Genomic DNA, 20287 nt, shown 5'->3' with positions numbered 1-20287 from the left:
GTGTGTGTGTGTGTGTGTGTGTGTGTGTGTGTGTGTGTGTGTGTGTGTGTGAGACAGACTCTCCCTTATGTGCCCTGGGCTAACCTCAAACCCATGTTGATTCTCCTGTCTTAGCTCCTAGGTGCTAGGGCCTTTCCAGCTTCATCTACTGTCCTCCCAGTCATTATATTATTACTCCTAAATCTATTAATTAAAACGTCATTTTATTGTGACAGATTTCAAACAGACAAAAATGTTAAAGTAATACTCTCCTGTCACCCAGATTCAGTGCAGTAACATTTCAAATAGTTTTCCCACTTAAAATTCAGAGCAATAAAAGTTTTTACAGTAGTTAAAAATCACCTATTTCCTAAACTATCACAAAAAAAATATATTTTCCAAATGAGAAAACCCTAGAAGTAGCTGTTTCACACAGTTCTGGAAGTATAATAGGTATTCGGCCATATAAAGGATATTCACTTCCCTGTTTTCCACTGAATGTTTATTGTGAGCCTACTGTGTGCCAGGTGCTGGTGAGGATGTTGAACAGCAAATGGGCAAGCTCTGTGCCTGCCTGCTGGAGCAGGAGGGAGTGCTGAGGGCCAAGAAGCCGTGAGGGCTGGGGGAGAAAGCAGCCAGCAGTCGCTTAGAAGTCAGCACAAAATGTATGGTCCACAATGACTGGATTTTGTCCTATGAAAAAGATTATTCAGACAGAATAAACTACAGATGCAAAAACAAACAACATACCCAGCACACCATGGATTGAGTGAATGACTAAAGTATAGGTAGTAGAAAGCTCTTCAAGCAGACTAAAAGGTGATACAGATTGACCTTAAAGAGAGTTCTCTTACAAAAAGAGAATGGTTGGGACTAAAGGTAAGAGATTAGAGATCAGGCTGCCTAGTGTTTTACATGTGTCTTTTTTGGTCATGAGAACAGCTCTACTTCCTGGGTACACACAGTAGTGGTCCCAGCTGTCACTAAACTTGTTGAATCAGTCTGTTTTCCATTGCTAACAAGGTATCTATTACACTAACCCTTCTGGTTTCTCCTCCATTCTGCCAAATTACTATTTTTCAATAACTAAAACTCTGTATGAAAAGTTAGCTCCAATAAGAATATAAAGACATTTCTCAGATACTAAATGAGAAAGGGACCAGTGGCTGTAAAATGTCTGAAATACCAAACGCTTGCAACAGTCCAGCAAAGCACTGAATAGGGATTCAAATGAACAGAAATGGTGAGCTATACAGTATAGTTGGATGGAGTGGGAAGAGATGCAAACAGCAAGACTCCAGATGTTTTAGCTGAAGGCGACAACAGTCAAACACAACACTGTTGGCTGAAGCAGGAAATGCCAGAGGATGAATAGAATGAGGGAGGAGAGAGAAGATTGATTTCTGACATGGACAGCCAAAAAGCTGCTGGGCCTTTTCATCTCCAGATCATGCTACATGCACTAATTGAACTTTAGGCTTGCATGTAGCAGAGTAAATAAAGTGCTCAAAATAAATTTCCTAGTACTATTAATGACAATTATAATGCTTGAAAAAAATGCCTTCTTCAAAACTTGCTTTCAGGCAGAGGTGACTTGGTGACTTGACTTTCAGTCCTTTAGAGATCTACTGCAAATTAAATGCATGCAACATCAAATGAACAAAATCATCATGGCTTACATTCCCAGTGTTGGGCAGGAAAATTAGAATATTGGGGTGGGAGAAGTCACCAAAATCACAAAACTGAAGCAGAAAGAAAAATAGACAAATATGTTTAAATGCACCCCCACTTTGTTGTTATCTTTGGAGAGTCCCATGTCATTCTGACAGCTCAAAGTAGTTCTTAAAATCATTCAAGTTTCTTCTTGGGAATCATATAGTTAATATATTGTTAATAAAATAACATCTTAAATTAGAATCTTCTGCTGTCTTAAAATTCATTTGTGTCTTCATTACATGTGTCATAAATTATTTTGAACTCTGATCTTCACAAGCTATAATTAAGTGTATGCTTCTTCCTTACAGCTGTTTCCTTCTTTTGTGTAGGAGCAGAAATGTTTTGTAACATACTCTTGCCATACAATTCTAAGATGCCTGTATTTCTGTTTACTTTCGCATTGTGTTTTCCTTGTGCCACCATTATAAAATATATGTGTGCAGTTCCTACAACCACAGTACAATTTAAGGAAAAAATATCATTTAAGATTTTTTTTTTTTTTTTTTTACCATGTAGTCTTCACCAGTCAGGGGTTTTTCTGAACCGAGGTTAGACAATAGCGCCAACTTCATTTTTTATGCACGTGAACAGAGAGGGCTTGGGGTTATTAGTTGAAACCGAGTAACCTTTCCAGGCTTTCATCTCTTTCTTTTCAAATTTGAATATGAAAAGCATATTCAAGTCAAAGACCATCACTTTAATGACATTTGGCAGTCATTTGATTTATTAGGTTTTAGAAAAAATTTTCCTTTAAATATTTCATCATACTATGCTAATCCTAGTAATATTGCCAGCTGCAGCCTTGTACCTGTATTAGCGCAGACAGAATGGTGTGGAATTTTCTCTGTCATCCTAGTAAAATTTCCATGAATCTACTGAATAATAAAATAACCTTATTGAAATATTCAGATTTCAGTTTTTAGTTAAAGTGTCTTAGAATGCATAATAAAAGAAAATGTCTTTTGAAAGAAGCAGGTAAAATTACTTCATCAAATATTGACAGGGTTTGACAGCAATGGAAATGGTTCTTTGTGGAGATATTCTTACACAAGATACTTAATTTTTTTTAATTTGCTTAATTATATACTCTGGAATGTCTACATTTTCTCTATGATAGATTTAAATGCTGGTATACACCTAACAGTGAATTCCTACAATGAGATCACAAAACAAGTTATTTTTATGGCGTTCTAAATGTTATTTAAAGTTTATATGATTGAAAGTAGCATGGCTCTGATAGTAAAGAAGAATTTTAACAATAAACAAATTTTAAATTGGGAGAAGCCAATTTAAAAATATATTGTAGTGTGATAAAATATTGAAGCCATAGTTGTCAATTGAAGTCATTCCTCAAAGAATGTTTTGAAATCTCATGTTAATGTCTGTGGATTCAAGAAGAAAATAAAACAAATATCATTTTAATTCTTCATTCTATAAATGTGAAAGGAAAAATAAATTGCAAGAAATTATAAACTTAGCTCTAAAAATTTGTTTCTTTTGTTTGAAATGTCTTACTGAATGAAGTAAATTATGGTAGAAATGTGAGAATGAGCTGTAGTTTCTGCTCCAGTTGTTACAGATTGATATATCCATATATATTAGCATAATAGTGCTAACGTGTTCAACAGGCTTTGGTCACCGCATAATTGAGCGTTCCCAGGTACTACAGATTCAGTAAAGCAGTGATAAACATGTGCTTCATTACCTAGTTGAAACAAGGTCAACTGATACTAGTCATTCTGGAAGCCATCGGAGATGAAGACCTCATAATCTTCACTCCTCACAGACTACCAGTGGGGTATTTATAGCCTCGAATGTAAATCAGGAGACGCCTGCCATGACACTGTTAACTTCAAACCCTGGGGCATTAGAATCTCATTCTCTCTGTGTCGTGAATAATCTATCATGTGGAATGTACAGTAGTGTACACTGAATTCCAGAAAGAAAAAAAACATTGGCTGTGACATTTTATTTTAAACTAATAGTGGAATAGAATAAATGATATTTGTTTTTGCTTGATGTTTTTGTTGTTGTTTTTTGGTTTTACTCTTTAAACAGCCATCAGAGGAAATTCGGATTGAGATCATAGCTCTGAGCCTTAATGATTCTCGCATAACCAGGGATGACACTATCCAGAGGCTGTTCATTGAGTGCCGGTTCTACAGTCTTCCCGCAGAAGAGACTCCTGTGTCACTGCCCAAACCCAAGAATGGGCAGTGGGTATACTATAACTATACCAATGGTATGTGTGGTTTGTTTGTAATATACATCTTTATATTGGTTTTTCTTTTCTGTGAAGGAAGCTAAGGTAAGAGCAGAGTTTAATTCTCTGATGTTCAAATGAATTCATAGCAGTCTTGTCAGACTAGATTAATAAAGCCAGCACTTTAGCATAAAAATTAAGAAAATTACTTTGAAGTCATTGTAAAATTAAGAAAAAACACAGACAATGAGAAAGTGGTGTCTAGCTGCTCATGGTATCTACAGGAAATGCCACCTAAGTCTACTTTTGACTTTTAATTGAAAAACATGACATTTTAAAAGAGGGTAATGTGCTGGGGTTTTTCTTGGTTATAGCATTCAGATCATGTGGTTCCCTGATCTTGGCCTGCCCTTATGGTCATTGCCATCACATAAGTGTTTCTGCCTAATGGAGTGATGCATAAGTTCTTACATTGCAACAGGCAGGTTTTCCTTTCAGGATTTGGTCTGTCAGTTGACATGTGTAGTGGAAGTTTTTGGCTTCTTTAAAAACTCAGTTATATTATGTAAATATGTTTTTGTTTTAATCCCAAGTATGTGGTATGGTACTGCCTTAGTTTGTCCATAACAGATAATAGCCGTGTATAGGGGCGTGGTCTTTGCCAGCTGCAGGTAGTTTAATTCTGAGGACTCAGAGGGTGTAAATATGAGATCCCAGAGAGAGAAGGCAGCTTGGAGGAGACAGGTGGAGGAGGAAGAAAGCTGCTTATTCGTTCTGCTGGTGCCACTTGCTGTTTGCCATTTGCTGGACTATTAGATATCCTGCCCCAAAAAGAACCCAACCCAGCTGGAAGAAGTAAAAAGGTCTATGTCCCCTTTCCCTTTTAACCTTCTTTCTCTCCTATCTAGGGTTGGGGTGTTAGAAGGGAGGTAGAGTTTAAAAAACAGTGCCTACAGACATGTACATTCATTAGGCCAACACAGACCCAGTAAACACCCCGAGAATGCTTAGATCAATCAGTGTTCAGGAGTTTTAGTATTACGTGCTCAACAATGTAGAATCAAAAGGAAAACAAAGATCATATCAAGCCACCTTCATCAAGAGTTGAAACATCTTAGCACATTCTCGGGAGCCCATGAGAAATCATGAAGATGGGTATGCCTAGATTTTATGAGGCAGGTCATCTCATCCTGGTTGGATACTGTCGTAGTTACTTTTCTGTTGCTGTGAAGAGACACAATAATGAAGCCCACACATAGAATAAAGAGTTTAAAAGGGGCTTACAGCTTCAGAGGGTTAGTCCATGACCATCATGGTGGGAACAATGCCAATAAACAGTCCTCACTAAGAGATTACATACATAGCAAACATGAAGCAGAGAAGGAGCCAACTGGAATGGCATGGACCTATGAAACCTCAGCTCACTCCCAAAGCCACGCCTCCTAATCACCAACTGGGGACCAAGCATTGAAACATATGGGCCTATGAAGGCCATTGTCATTCAAACCAACACAGGGACTAAGAATGATGATGATGTTTTAAGACAAGGTCTCTCTGTGTAGCCCTGTCCTGGAACTGCCTGTATATTCAAAGAAAATTTCTTATCCAAAAGAAAATGTGATTTCTAAGATCCCTTCCAGCTCAAACTCTGTAACAACTGATGGCTTGAGATATTGTATGAGGCTTGAGAAATTGCATAAGAAGAAACATTTTCAAAAGTATTTTCTCAAGCTTCCTAAAGATATTCAATTGTACAGTACCAGGAGGAAAAAAAAAAACAAATCAAAATAGTAATAAAGGAGATGTTCAGTTAATTTTAATGGGGATACCCCAAGGGAAGACAGTGACTTCGGTTTTGTATAAAGGTCAGCAGCAGGGTGTTTGGTTAGACTGGCAACAAGTAGTTCTTGAGAGTTGCTTATATACTGAGAAATGTGGCCATGTAACAAAGCAGTTGCTTCCATTTGCCTAGAAAGCAGTATCAAATCCTTCTTTAGATCAAACCTACGAGACATGCTAAAGCCTCCTAGTTTTTGTACATACGAGTTGTAGAGGTCTGTTTGGGACCGTGTTGACAGGTTGCTTTATTCCTTCTTTTATTGCAAGGCATCTGCTGTCTGATTGGTGATTTAACCATTGCTTATGTTCCTAAGGAATTAGCCATTTGATGGAAAACAAAAACCCCTTAAAGGAATTCAGTAGCAATATTTATTATACTTCACTTTCTAGTCTATTGAGTTTTGACTAATTTTAACACTGAGCAGGGGAAGGAATGCACTCAGCACTTATCAACTTGGGTTTCATGTGAAAAACTGAAGTCCCATATCATCAGCAAATTTGAGGAGTAATCACCCATCTTGTTATCATTTGTTTATTTTTCATTTCAGTAGGATAGTGGGAATATTTATTCTTTAATCATCATGCCTCTATCACTGCTACAGAGAGACTTACTTGACTCTCTGGAAAATAGACAACTATTATTTAAAGTAACTATTGTACTGATTTACCATTCACTTGTTACTTAGAGAAAGTCGATATAACACAGCTTTACACCCTCCAAATCTCACTGAATGTTAATGAAGGTCATTGTATTTCCAAATTGGCTTTTGAAATACAATGGAAGATTTGAGGCACAATTGGGAAACACTCTGTTGTGGGAACACTTTACCCATAGAGAGGTTCACTGAATGCTGCTCTGACTTCACATTGCATTGTCATCCGAATCACACAAAAGGAGCTTGAATGTCAAGGCCTAAATTAGGCATAAGATGACTGGGGTAAACTAGCAATCCCCAGGGTTATTCAGAATCACATTCGATCTTTATGAAGAGGTGTTAATGCCAGTTCCATCTGCATACAAGAATGTATCTTCTTAGGGCTACTGTTACTGAAAAAAAAAAACTGAACTTGATAGACACTGGTAGCAAGAATAAAACATTTGCATTTTATTGGGCTTGAAATTTTTACTCAGAGAATGCTGAGTAAAGAAAATAGTTTTGGGGGGAAAGATTAATGGTAGGCCTGAAGAATGTTGTCTGGACTGAATAAGCTTTCTGGGGAATTGACAGTAGGAAGAAGAAAGATTAATGAAATCGGCTGAGGATTTTATGAGACTTGTGAAGATCTGGACTCTTGGTCTCTGAGGATTGAGCAGTCTATCTTTTGGAACAATTAAAGTTTAATTCAGAAAATGAAAAGGATGTAGAACATCAGATTTTGTTACTAATAAGAAGAGAAATTTGGCAAAGATAAAGATTACAGGGGTGATAATATTTTAATATAAAAGTTATCAAAGATTCAGGATTAACAACCTTCTATAATTAATCCATCTGCATTTCTTCTTGCATTTGATATTGATAGAGAATATACAGATTTCTCCAGCCTACCAAAGCAAGGGATGTTTTTACTGTATTTTTTAATTGACACAATAATTATAAATGTTAGAGTGCTGATATAGTCAGTGCTAGAGTAATTGTCTAACAAGTATGAGACCTGAAGTTTAAACCCGAACCCCAAAAGATAATAGTAAAAATAATAGCTATACATCTTTACAGGGCAACCACATGATGTTTCAATACATACTCAGTGTTCAAGTAAGACTAAGCCTGTCCGGTTTTGCTAACATCATTTTTTTTTTTTTTTTTTTTTTTTTGGTGGGGGGATATTCCTAATCCTTTCCTCTTTGAAATAGTCATTCTTTACAGTGCAGTAGCACACTAGAACATACTTCTCTTATCTAATATGACCTGGGACACATTGCTCAACCTTACCTATTCCTCCCACTTCTCACCCAGCTTCTGGAAACCATTGTTCTATTCTCAACCTCTCTGAGATCAACTTCTCTAGATAACACATGTGCTAGCCTACATTACTGACTGAACATAATGCTCTCCAGGCCCAATCCCATTTGTGTTGTCACAACTAACAGAACTTCAGCCTTTCTGTGACTGAAGGGTATTAAAGTGGGTGGTAATTGAAGATTAACTCGATTTGGACTATCATATCTTTTTAAGTATGTGCCCTTGTGAAGTTTATGTCAAAACTTAGCAAATTCTAGACAAATGTGATTTCTCATAGGAATGGGAGTTAAACACTAAGTATTTGGGGGAATCAGTTTACTTTATAGAGTCTGCCATAATTACTTTGTTGCTGTTGTTGTTGTTGTTTTGTTTGTAAAGACAGTGTTTCTCTAGCCTTGGTGTTCTGGAACTCACTCTGTAGACCAGGCTAGCCTTGAACTCATAGAGATCTATCTACCTTTGCCTTCCAAATGGTAGGATTAAAGGTATGCACCATCACCGCCCAGCTACCATAATTATTTTTTAAAGGACAAATTTAAGTTTTAAGTTATTTTTTTAAATACCCATTCTAGAATCCTATGTGAATCTTGGTGTTCATAGGATCATAGGGTCATATGTCATAATCATAGGTGGCTGGAGTGTCCCTCTTTACCACAGCATTCAGCACAAAGTATTCAGTACATCCTGATCTCATTTAAAATTTGGTAAAGGAATGTTGATCTGAGATTCTTGGTGTATGGTGCCCTGACGGCACCTATAGCAGCGAGAGGAAACAAATGTTATAACATGTTTCCACTTGCTGCTATAGATGCCGGTCAGAGCACCACACACTTAGAATCTATAATAGCAGATTCTTAGACTATATTACAGACATCTTTAATCTGAAATGAAACTCCAAGGATTTAGTACAGGAATCTGCATTTTACCAAGCCATCCAAGTAGTTTGGACATGTGTTAAATGCTAAGAACCCCTAAGCTCAACTCAGAAGCCCAGTCTAGCCCATGTTTGTACAAACAGGCACTATTCCAAGTTAATATGCTTTTCTAAAACTAAACTTACTGGTTAGAAACTAGAATTTTATTTTCAAACAAATTTTTAAGAAGTCAACCAAAATATTTAATTCAACTTTATGGATCTAATCAATATCACTTTATGGAAGAACAAGAACGTGGGTGGCTGGCCCAGCTCAGCCACCTTTCACCACTCCATCTGGGCCAGCAAAATGCCATGAAAAGATTAGCTGCAGGGGAAGAAGGCACAGTCACACTAGGGAGCTCTAGGAGACTGAGCACAGGCTGCGGCTGGCTCTGCTCTGACAGTTCTAGCCTTTTCTGGTCTGCTTAGCTATGTGTAAAAGACAGATCCACCTCACCCTTAACCCTGTGGTCCAGTGCTGTGCCTAGTGCAGAACCATCAGTAAGTGCTGCACGGTGGGGTGCTGCAGAAACATACTTGGCAGTTTAGGTTTTGAAGGTTAAATGTGGAACTGCCACGTATCTCACCAGTTCTACTCTGTGTAAAGAACAGAAAGAATCAAAATCAAGGACACAAGACATAGCGAACTACAATGTGTTCACTGCTCCTGACACCTAGTACAAGAAGCAACCCACAAGTCCCTCATGGGATGACTGGCAAAACATTTTATGTGCATATAGTGGAGTATAACTCAGCATTGCGTATGACACATGCTGCAGCAAAGATGAGCCTTGCTCATCTTTTTCCCCCTGACTTTACACTCCTGGGAATGTGTCTTTTCTTTGGATTTATGTTTCTTTTCTTTCTCTTTTCTCACTTTTTCTTTTCTTTTTCTTCTGATACTGGGTCTCCTTATTTTGATACAGCCTTCCTTATTTTGAAACTTAATATGTAGATCAGGCTGGCCTCGTTTTTTTGTTTGTTTTGTTTTTTTGAGATAGGGTTTCTCTGTGTAGCCCTGGCTGTCCTGGAACTCACTCTGTAGACCAGACTGGCTAAGAGAAATCAGCCAGAGCTAAAGGAAAGGTGTATGCCTCCACTTAGAGGAGGCTGGCTGACACAGAAAGTGAACTAATGGTTGCCAAGTGTGGAAAAAGGGAGTGAAAAGTTACTGATTAGTAGGCAGTTTCATTTGGGATGAGAAGAGGATTCTAGAGATGAACAGTAGTGACAGTGTTTACCATGTCCACACTTAATGTCAATGGACATGTGTTCTAAAGTGGTTAAAATGCAAAATGTTAATTATATGTATGTTACCAGAGCAATTGAAATGCTATCAAAACTAACCTAAGTTTAATTGAAAGCCCTCTTTATTTGACTTTGAGTGCTGGAGCTGGAAATTTGGAGGCTTTTAATACAAAGGAAGTATTTTTATTTATGTATCAAAGATTTAAATTATTATTTGATGAGGATAACAGAGTTCATGTCATGATACATGTCAATCTGAAAAGCTAAACACTGTTTCTGCCTCAGTTTTGTTTATTTTTTTCAACTTAAGTGTGAGTGAGAACGAGAGTGTGGGCATCCGTGTGCCACAGCACCTGTGTGAAGGTTGAAGAGCAGCCCATGGGAGTTGTTCTCTCCTTGCCCCGTTATTCCAGGGGTTGCTCTTAGATCCCAGGCCTATGTGGCAAGTGCTCTGTCCACTGAGCCATCACACAACCTACCTACCTTGTTCTTCTTGAGTTACCTTTATTATCTTCAAGTGTCATAACGCAATATGGCCTAAAAGCCTTAGGATTAGGAAGTAGAAGAATATGTGATAAGTAACATTTTGTATTCACAAAAAAATAAATTTAGCTTAATATACTTAATTTAGCCTCTAAAAATGAGGTACTGACCCTCTCGTGAAAATTTATCTGTTAAGATGATTTTCTGGCAATGATAAAGAAAACACTCAGAACCATTTGTGTTGGTCTCTGTAAATGTTAGTACTATAAAGAGCCCCACACAGTATGGCTGGCATCTTGTAAGGACAGTGGCCTTAATTCTCCAGAGCTGGGTAACTTGGCTGCTGTACCTCTATTGAGTCTTCCTCCTCCTGAGCCACTAAGTCACCTCTATCCAGGTATCTCTTCTCCCACTCCCTATGCCTAGCTCCTACCCTTTGGTTAATATTTGCTTAGGGAGACAAGCAGTTGAATGAGTCAGTATCATGGAATGTGCTAATGGCATGGTCATTTGGAACTGAACTGAAACTGTCCTTGGAAACATTTTCAGTGAAATGTGTTTGTTCCCAGTGGAACCTGAAGGAGCATGAGCTGCAAAGTCATCACAGTTCCTGTGTGCGCTTCTGATCATGTCTGAGTTGAGATCTGGCCACAGAGAGCCCTTACTCAGCCTGTTTTCTGCTGAGAAGACAGGGCTCCAGGTGCCAACTCTGTGCACAGTCTGTCTGCACTGCCAGCCACCAGGTGGCACTTCGGGCTGTTATTGCATCTGTTCTAGGCACATCACTGAATGCCAGGACCACAACAGTCTCCATCCACCAAAAGCCTCTGTCCCTTGCTTACCATGCACTGCCATGGCAGCCTTGAATCTCCTCATCTGCACACTAGATGCTTCTGTTATTGCATCTGGTGGCAGGAGAGGAGGCTTAAATTACTGGGCTGTCAGGGAGGACAAGCATGCTGCCAGACGATATCATTATCACTTGCTTCTCAGGTGAAAGAAAATGCTGTAAATCCCTCAAATACAATGCAATAAAGACCACGGCTTTTCTGTTAGGTCTGCCAGAACCATTAGCAGCCAGTGACAGTGATGAGGCTCTCTGAGCTGTTGCATGTATCCTTTCTGACAGTGTGCACACAAACCTGCTGGTGTCATGACACTTGATCACATGATCGTTCAGATTGTATTCTGATTTCCCAGGCACACAGCAAGGTGGATGATGTATGTCTTTACAAACAGTATTCACAGAGCGCAGGGTGGTGCCAATGGAGTGTAGGTCTGCGTAACTTCCTTGTATAGACTTGTGTTTTTCTCTTACTATAGTGATCTTCCTGGATAAGGAAAACAACCCAGCAGAGAGAGACATCTTAAAAGCCGTACTGCAAAGGCAAGAACTGCCTCACAGAAGGTACTTACAGCAAGCTTACCTATGTCAATCTCTATGTCCTCTTTGCTTCTGTAATGTTGAAGCTCCTCCTTGCACTTTTGTTACCTCCAAAGAAGTGTGAAAATGAGAAGATATAGGGGTAGCTCAGTGGTAGAATGCTTAGAGCATGAGCAAGATACTAGGTTTGATTCCAAGCACTAGAGAAAAAAGAAAGAGAAAAGGCTACAGTAACTGCAGTAACTCCTACACTCCACATTGTGTTTGTTTTCGTGTCCAGGTGTCCCTCACAGACACAAACGTTTCTGTAATTGTTTCCACAAAAGCCTAGTGCAGACTGCATGTGGTAAATGCTTATCTAATGAATAATCACCCACCGCTCACTTCCCTGAGCTGAAGAAGAGGAGGGTGCCCTTTCCCTCAGCCAAATCCAGGGAAAGCTAAGGAACGTTCTCTCCTGTTCTTAACACCCAGAGGTACTTCTCAAAGGAGCTTCTAGTCTGAGAACTCTTGTTACTCAGATGGCAGCCACAGCTAGGGTCACCATTCTTCTTTGACATGACAAGAGTGGTAGACAACTCAGTGAATTGCTTAAAAGACTTCCACAGGCTCTCTCACCTGCATGTGGAAACACACCATTGCTACTTAAATACATTGAAAGAAAACTTTAAAAATTACTAATTTGGGTCTGGAGAGGCAGCTTGGTGGTTAAGAGCTGGGGCTGTTCTTTAAGAAGATTTAGGTTTGGTTCCTAGCACCACCTGACGGATCACAACCATCTACTTTAGTCCCAGGGAATCTGCTGCTTTCTTCTAGCCTCCATGCACATGGGGCACAGTCATACATTCAAGTGAACACTCATACAAATAAAATAAAAATAAATGAGCAAAAATAAATGAAAAATGGTTTTTCATTGTTAATTTGAGGTCATAGTTTTGACTCTGATTCAAGTTTCTTTTTGATTTATTTTTCTTTACCAAATGTTCTACTGAGCAAATAAAGAAGAAAAACTATGATGACAAGTAAATGAATAAATTAATCACATGCTGTGATACTCTGGTGTATAAAAGTTATACAAACACTGGGTATGGTGGTGCTCACCTTTAATCCCAGCACTTGGGAGCATGTGGATCTCTGTTAGAGGCTAGTCCAGTCTACATAACAAGTTACAGGCCAGCCAAAGCTATATAATGAAGACCTTAAAAAAAGAAAGAAAAGAAATTGAACAAGTTAAATGCTAAAAGAGAAGATAACAATGAAATCCAATCTGAGAAAGTGACATTTTAACTGATTTGTGAATGATGAAGAGACTCAGTCAAGTCCTAAGAGCCTGAGACATATGGTTCTAAGCTGAGGGAATCCCAGGTGGGAAGGATGGTGCAGAGGGCATTCTGGGATAGATGATGCAGAGGGCATTCTGGGATAGATGGGAGGGCTAGCAAGGCTGGATCAGAAGTAGAGAGTTGCAGGAAGGCATAGCTGGGGAACACAAGATATTTGCACACACATGCCCTTAGTTTTAAAATTCATCTAATGAGATTTCCTCTGTTTGAGTTCAACTTTATAGTTCTTTCATTAGTTTTTATTTATTTATTTTTAATGATGGTAATGGAAACCAGGTCCTTACCTTTGTCCATGTGAGGCAGGAGTTTTAACATTGATCTACACCTTAGATCTGTGAATTTTATTTGACCTCTTCATTTTGTTCTCTATAGAATTTAAAGCCAGGAATATTGCATTTTCATGTTCCTAGGCCTTTTCATAGAACTTAGAACTTTTTTTTTTTATCTCAGAATTTATGTATACTAAATGAAGGTAATAGCCTACCTTAAAAATATATGATGCAGCTATGATCTCAAAATCTGAGATTAAAGTATATCAAGTGTTAAGGCACCTAATGTACCTGAAAACAGTCCATTTCTCTATGCCCTGGAGAGCCTTTTTCTTCTTGGTGTGTCCCATGCTGTAGGATGCCCTCCACTGGCACTGTTAGAAGGCTAGTGTGTCATTCAACAAGCAATGGTGGTCACATCTTTTTAATTTCTCCTTTCCAAACTGCATTCATTCTAGGACAGCTTTTTTTGTTGTTGTTGATGATGATGGTGAGTGTTTTACTTGCATGTTTTCCTGTGCACGATGTGTGTGCTGTGCCTGCGGAGGTCAGAAGAGGGCATTGGATACCCTGGAACTGAAGTTTCAGACACTTTTGAGCTGCCATGTGGGTACTAGGACTGGAAGCGAAGTCCTATGCAAGACAACCACTGCTCCACCTCTCTGGTGCCATCAATAGTCATTTTTGTTTAATTGAGTAAAGAAATCGATAAGTTGGGAATCTGTTTAACAGCCTTTTTTTTTTATTCCACTTTACTCCGCCCACTGTGACCAGGCTCTGGTTACCTGTATTATCTCATCTGATCTTCACCAGAGCCCTCTCTATTCTTAAGTATAATTGTCCTCATTGCACAGATAAGGCAGAAACAGAGACCAGGGAGACTGAGTGATTACTCTAACATCACACAGTTATATAAGCATGGCAGTCAGACTGTAAACTAAGAACAAATGCCCAAACCACCCATCTGAACCCATTCTTCCTGTGTATAATGTAAAATACTCAGATTGGTTGGCATCCATGTTCTGTGATTTCTGTGTGGACAGGTGTTAACTTTGATTTATACTTAAGAGGTCTCTATTTTCTGATTCCTTCAATTCTATTCCTAGCTGAAAACGAGGCTTGGAATGAAACGCTGAATATTACCTTCAGCAAGTTGATTAGAGATGTTGTCATGTTTATCTATCAGCATTTGGAAAGGATCTTTTTTGTGTTTTTCAAGTCATGATTTCTCAAGGGCTTCAGTTTTTCTGTTTCTTGTTTTGTTTCTGATTTGGGATAGATATGTTTCACAGAATTTAAAATGGTAAGGTTTACAAATATCCATGGTTTAAGCTATGCTGCCAAGACATATCAAAAGAATACTTAACTGTAAATTCCTGTCATTTGGTCAATCCAAGTGTGTTTGGCCTCAGCACAAGCCACAAATTCAAATCAGTTCCATCAGAGCCCTGCAATTATGTGTCTAAAAGTAAAGTAGAACTTGGATGCTGTGGTTGTACATTAAAAGGTCGCTGAAGCAATATGAATATCTGATACAGCCGTTCAGCAGAGCTTAGCCTTTCTCTGTGGGCATTTAGATCGCTCCCAGGCAGCGCAACCTCTGCATTTTGTAGGACAACACATACAGTTGGTATTGCTTGCTACCAAGCCCAGAGTTGTATACTCCTGGGGGCAGGGGTGGGGGAACATGTTCCTCTGTCAAAAATGCTGACTGTACAGTCTACCATGGCCTTTGTGTGCTTCATCCTTTTTCGTCTTAAAAGTAGAAGTTTCAAAATATCAGATATGGTGTAATAACATGGACACTGGGTCCTTCCCTTTTCCTGGTCATTTTCTTCCATTCTGGAGATATTTACCATTCATGCTTTGGCGATTAGTGTTCATTGGAGAGCTGGATGAGCTCCAAGTTCACCAAGTTCAGGTAAGATTTTTGCCTAAGGTAATTTCCTCTCTGTTGACATCCTTGAAAACATCACCGTTTCCCACGCAGTCATAAAGCCCGTGTGGGATGGTCTCCATGGTAGTGATCTTCTCTGTCCTGTGCCGTCTTAGTGTGCGCTTCACCGTGGTCAGTGATCCTCCTGAGGACGAGCAGGACCTGGAGTGTGAGGACATTGGCATTGCTCATGTTGACCTCATTGACGTGTTTCAGAAAGGAAGAGACCTCATTGAACAGGATATTGATGGTAAGAGTGCAAGCTGTCTGCACAGCTACCAGCTTGCTTGCTCTTTATTCAGACCTCTTTGTCTGGGGAGACGAGGACAGAGATCTATCTGTCACACCTTGGCAGAAGGCTAAAACATGCTGAAAATCTGTCCCTGTATTCTCCCCTTTCCTTCCCCACCCTCCTGTGGCTGATAGAAAAGTTTAAATAATTGATCTTCACAGGAATTAACTAATGCATTTCTTAGTGTTGGAGTAAGACACTTGGCCCTACAATTGTTATTCTAAACCATGGCAGCATCTTTTTAAGACTTCTCTAGTTGGGGCTACAGCCAAAGGGTTCCTTTTGACCCCTCTTCTCACTTTAGGATTCTGACAGTTAGGGTGTTCCTCACAAAACTGCATCCTAGATCTTTACCTTGCTGGGTGTGAGTCAGAGCAGAACCTCATTCCTTATTCTGCTCTTTCATCATACATGCAGAAGGAATTGTACTTTATGAACCATAAACCATGAAAGGCCCTGGCCACACACAATCAGATGAAAACTCACACCGATTCCACTTGAGACTGGCTAAGTTAGCAGAGCCCTCTCAGAGACTTTGGGCTGGCTTGTTGCTGTACCTGTTGAGGCCACAGTCAAATAACTTTATGAGCACCTCCTAAGGCCCTGCAGTGCTGTGGCAGCTATGTGGAACTGCCTGTTCTGGACACATGGTAGGTTCTCGGAAGTTCAGATGGAGCCAAATGATTGTCCAAGTTAGATCAAATAAAGAACTGGGAGCATGTTTGGAAGCAGGCATAAAGTGCACAACTAACTTGGTGGCAGCTAGTCACACTTTGACACAGAGCAAAAGATGAGAGGATTAAAATGTTCATCTCAGCTTAGTAAAGACTCCAGAACTGAGAGTGTGACAGAAATCAGTAAACTCAATCTCTATAGTCAGCTCTACTTAGTGAGCCACCTTCTCCTTCAAGGCCACAGGGGTCACACTCGGCCGACACCCACCTATTAGGGACACATTTAAGAAGCCAGTCAGATGACCAGGCACTCTTCCCAGTGCATTTTAATATCTTGTTCTGTGTCATGTACTACTACTGGGAGCATAGTTGTAGTTCATCTGTTGAGGAGTCTGAGGCTGAAAGAACACTTGCTCCATCCCCCATCATTAAACTTCAAAGAAATAACAAAAATCTACAAGACCCATAAGCACTGTCAAACTTACAAACTAGAATTCTGGTCTTGGGTGCCTAGCAAATGTCCTTCCTCAGCTGATGGGGTCTGGAGGTCTGACCTTACATTACACCAGGCAGCATTCAAAGAAGCCTCAAGAAGTGAACCTCTGACCCTCAGAGCCAGTTCACAGAGATCTTAAGGTTCGTGGGTTCACCATTTTGCTTTTCTAATTGCACATGAACCCTATTTTAAATGAAGTGTTGTCTTAAGGATCTAGGTGACCAGTCCTAATGCTGACTGCATGATACCTTTGCAGTGGTTTTGAGGTCTGAATTGTTATTCACAGTATGTTGGAAAAGAATTTTGGCCATGTGTGAATAGCCATACCCTTTCACATGGTAAGCTTCAAGGTCATGTATAATACACGTGGCACTCTCACACAACTTTGGCCATCTCAAGGCTGTGTGAACTAGTCTAGCAAAGAAAACTGCTGTCACTGATCTTTGCTGCTGCCTTCTCTTCAGTTCTTGATGCCCAAGCAGATGGTGGCAGCGTTGGCAAGCTGAAGGTTACCGTGGAAGCACTTCATGCCCTACAGTCTGTCTACGAGCAATACAGAGAGGACTTGGAGGCTTGAAAGAAACTGTTCCAGAGGCGTCCCATTTCTGAGAAAATGCTCACATGAAAGCTCCAAGATGAGATTTTGAGTAATCACTCTGGTGTATGTAATCTATAATTCATGGGAGCTGGGAGGGAGCGCCTGGGTTTAGGCTTGAATGTTCAAGTTTTGTATAGTTTTTGTTTGTTTATTTTTCTATCCCCTCCTCCCCATGACTGCCACCCCTTAGGACTTCAGTGCTCCTAAGTGGGCTGCCTTCTCAATAATTTATATCAACATGATAGCATGAAACATCTATTTGCATTTGCAACATTTTCTTATGAAGAACTGGGAGTAGTCCCATTTTTATTTTTCATAACTAAAAGCCTAAAATCTTAGGAAACCAATGAAAAAGAAATACTTTTTATGTTATCCCTAATCATCCCACTAAATGGAAAGCCTCTGATTAGCCTCATTAAGACTTTTATACTGTGAAGATTTTATTAGAAGCAATATATGAAAATTACTTGGATTAATGTGTTAATCTTCCTCTTTAAAATGCTAATATCCACTTTATGCACATTAAAACTCTGTATGCATTTTCTTTGATGCATGCAGTTTCTATCAATTAAGTATAAAGAAGGAGACTTGGCACAACTTATTAAATTACTCTTAGGTTTTGTTTGTTTTGTTTTGTTTTGTTTCATAAACATTGTAGTGGTTCCAGGTTTTATGGTATTAGTGTGTTTGTAGTGCTGATATGGGGTCCAGGAATATATTTAAAAAGTTACATACATGCATGAAAAGCACACCTTATAAACTAAAGTTATTATATAGAAAAAGTTAAAAGTATGGCTCAAATTCTAAAATGCTTCGTTACACATGAAATGAGACCCTTTTTTATCATTTTTTAAACTTACATCAAGCTTATACAATGCTGGGGTATATCTGGATATCCAGACCCTCAAAAAGCAGCTCCAAAAGTTAATTTCTAGCTTTTACTCAGTCTTGCTGAAGGGTTTAATTGATATTTTTAATGGAGCTGTGAATCAGTGCTGCAAAGGAATTGTCTCTGGGGGTCTGAGATATAATGCATTTCATTTTTTAATTTACTTTTTTATTTGTCATTTTCTTCAAAGGATTTTTATAGGCTGTGGGTTTTCACTGTTTGCAAACAGGCTATTCCTTCTTAAGCATATGTAAAGTATTCAGGGAGATAAGTAATTTATTAAAATCTACCTAATTTGCCGTGCTATATTAAATCTCTGCTTCAGTGATCACAGACCATTTCATTTAGAGAATTAGGCATTCCCTCTTTGTGTGATTAAAGCTCTGGAAAATGAGTTCTTTGCTCCTATTTGTGAACATTCAAAGCCTGCTAATGGCAGGAAGATGGAATAGATTATGAGACAATTCATTACAGTTCATCGGGGGAAAAAGCAGCTATAATGCAAAAATGCAAGTATGAATATCAGTGTACAGTTGAACCATCTGTGCTCTAACGGCTTCAGTGATGACTCCTCCTTGGGAGGCTTTGAAATGACATTCGTACGATATTAATTTGTTGGCGCACTTTGTGGGACTAGTAGAGTATGAGCTGACCACAGAATTCTATAAATTCTGTCTGTACCATTGGGCACCCCTGTCCTCAGACCTGCCATCTCAAAAAGGAATCTCACTCTCATCAAACTCTGGAAATCTTCATAACAACTCATTCCTCTGGAACCTTCTATTGACCACAAACATCTGCAGACAAAACCTCTCCAATCCTAGTAAACAACCACATGTTTGTTGTCACTTTAGCTGGCTCTGAGCTCATCTTTTGGCCTCCCTTTCTAGCTTTCTTTGGCTTTCTGCAGCTACAGTGTCATTAAGGCCCATAATATTCCCTACAGTGATTTAAAACAGCCAGATTATACCCTAGGATTAGCTGAGTGGTTTTTGAGACATTTATTGTGGTATGCTCCTAGGAGGCATGCATTATTGTTTTAAAATGTTATATCCAAAACTAAATAATGCTTTCTGCAGGGAGAAAAAATGAAATGGTGCTGACTTCTTAGCATCTTTAAGTGGAGACAGGGAAGTTTTAGTCTGAAAATGTCTACAAGTGAGTCAGCTGTATAGAATCTATACCTCAAGCAAGATTGGGGAGTTATCCAGGCTTCTCTTACATTTGTATTTACTGGCTTTAAATTCTCAACCACAGATTCCTGCAGATGTTCCCAATACTCACCTCACATGTGATGGTGACTAAAGGGAGAAGTCGAGTGTGTGCCCTCATGTGAAGTCTTCTGGCATCTTTTTCTAGTCATGTGCTAACCGGAGTTCACTGAAAAGTTCACCTCCCCTTGGATGAAAGTGTTGTGGTCTCTGTGAGCCAGGCTTGCTCTGTTGAAAATGGTTGGGATGTGAGGGCTACCAGGCACACAGACACAGCACTGGAGGAGGCCATGCAGCTCTCAGGAACTGCACAGAACACTCAGCACTCTGGGAGCTGTAATGCTTTTAGTTTGAAAATAAAAATAGAGATGTGATGTGGCGTGTGGGAGAGTGTATTATACATGGTTTTTTTTGCCTACTGTAGTAGAATGTCAAATTCCTAGCCACTGTCATGAGAAGCAGTTGACAAAAATAAGTTTTATGGTTTACAGTGTGGTTTACGTAGAGAACATTTCTCTTCACTCTCGGTTTCAACATGTTTTCTCAATTATCATGGTTTGTTGCCATTTAACTTAAATTAGTTTTTTTTAAGAATAAATAGAGACTATGTTTAATCAAATAAAGAAAAGCCACATTGAAATTCTGCTGTTCCTGCCATTCATTTGTTACCACAAAACACAAATAATTTCTATGTGTCATGAAGAAGTGTGGGCTGAGACGTGGTCATGTGACTTGGGAGGCTCTGCGTGCACCAATGTTCCCACAACAAAACATAAATTATTTTAGTAATCTGACATCAAGAGCTGCGACAATGAAAACCAGTTCTTACACATGTTCTAACAAGAATCTG

General features: G+C 39.2%; 1 protein-coding gene across 2 annotated transcripts in view; it reads left to right on the top strand.

The window, feature by feature from the left end:
- The window catches only part of Rpgrip1l (RPGRIP1 like), a 100709-nt gene extending 80632 nt beyond the window's left edge, over window positions 1–20077 (top strand). For both annotated transcript variants that reach the window (XM_055620925.1, XM_055620924.1), the window contains 4 exons: window positions 3754–3937; window positions 11669–11753; window positions 15394–15527; window positions 17204–20077. In XM_055620925.1, coding sequence (XP_055476900.1) covers window positions 3754–3937; window positions 11669–11753; window positions 15394–15527; window positions 17204–17316 — 516 coding nt within the window. In that variant the 3' untranslated portion in view covers window positions 17317–20077. The remainder of the gene's footprint in view (window positions 1–3753; window positions 3938–11668; window positions 11754–15393; window positions 15528–17203) is intronic.
- The last annotated feature ends 210 nt before the right edge of the window (window positions 20078–20287 follow it).

Source organism: Psammomys obesus, unplaced genomic scaffold, assembly GCF_907164565.1.
Source record: "Psammomys obesus unplaced genomic scaffold, mPsaObe1.curated_primary_1811, whole genome shotgun sequence".
In the NCBI taxonomy this organism is placed as follows: domain Eukaryota; kingdom Metazoa; phylum Chordata; class Mammalia; order Rodentia; family Muridae; genus Psammomys; species Psammomys obesus.
The sequence above is the reverse complement of the archived record's forward strand: the minus strand, read 5'-3'. Positions and strand labels throughout refer to the sequence as shown.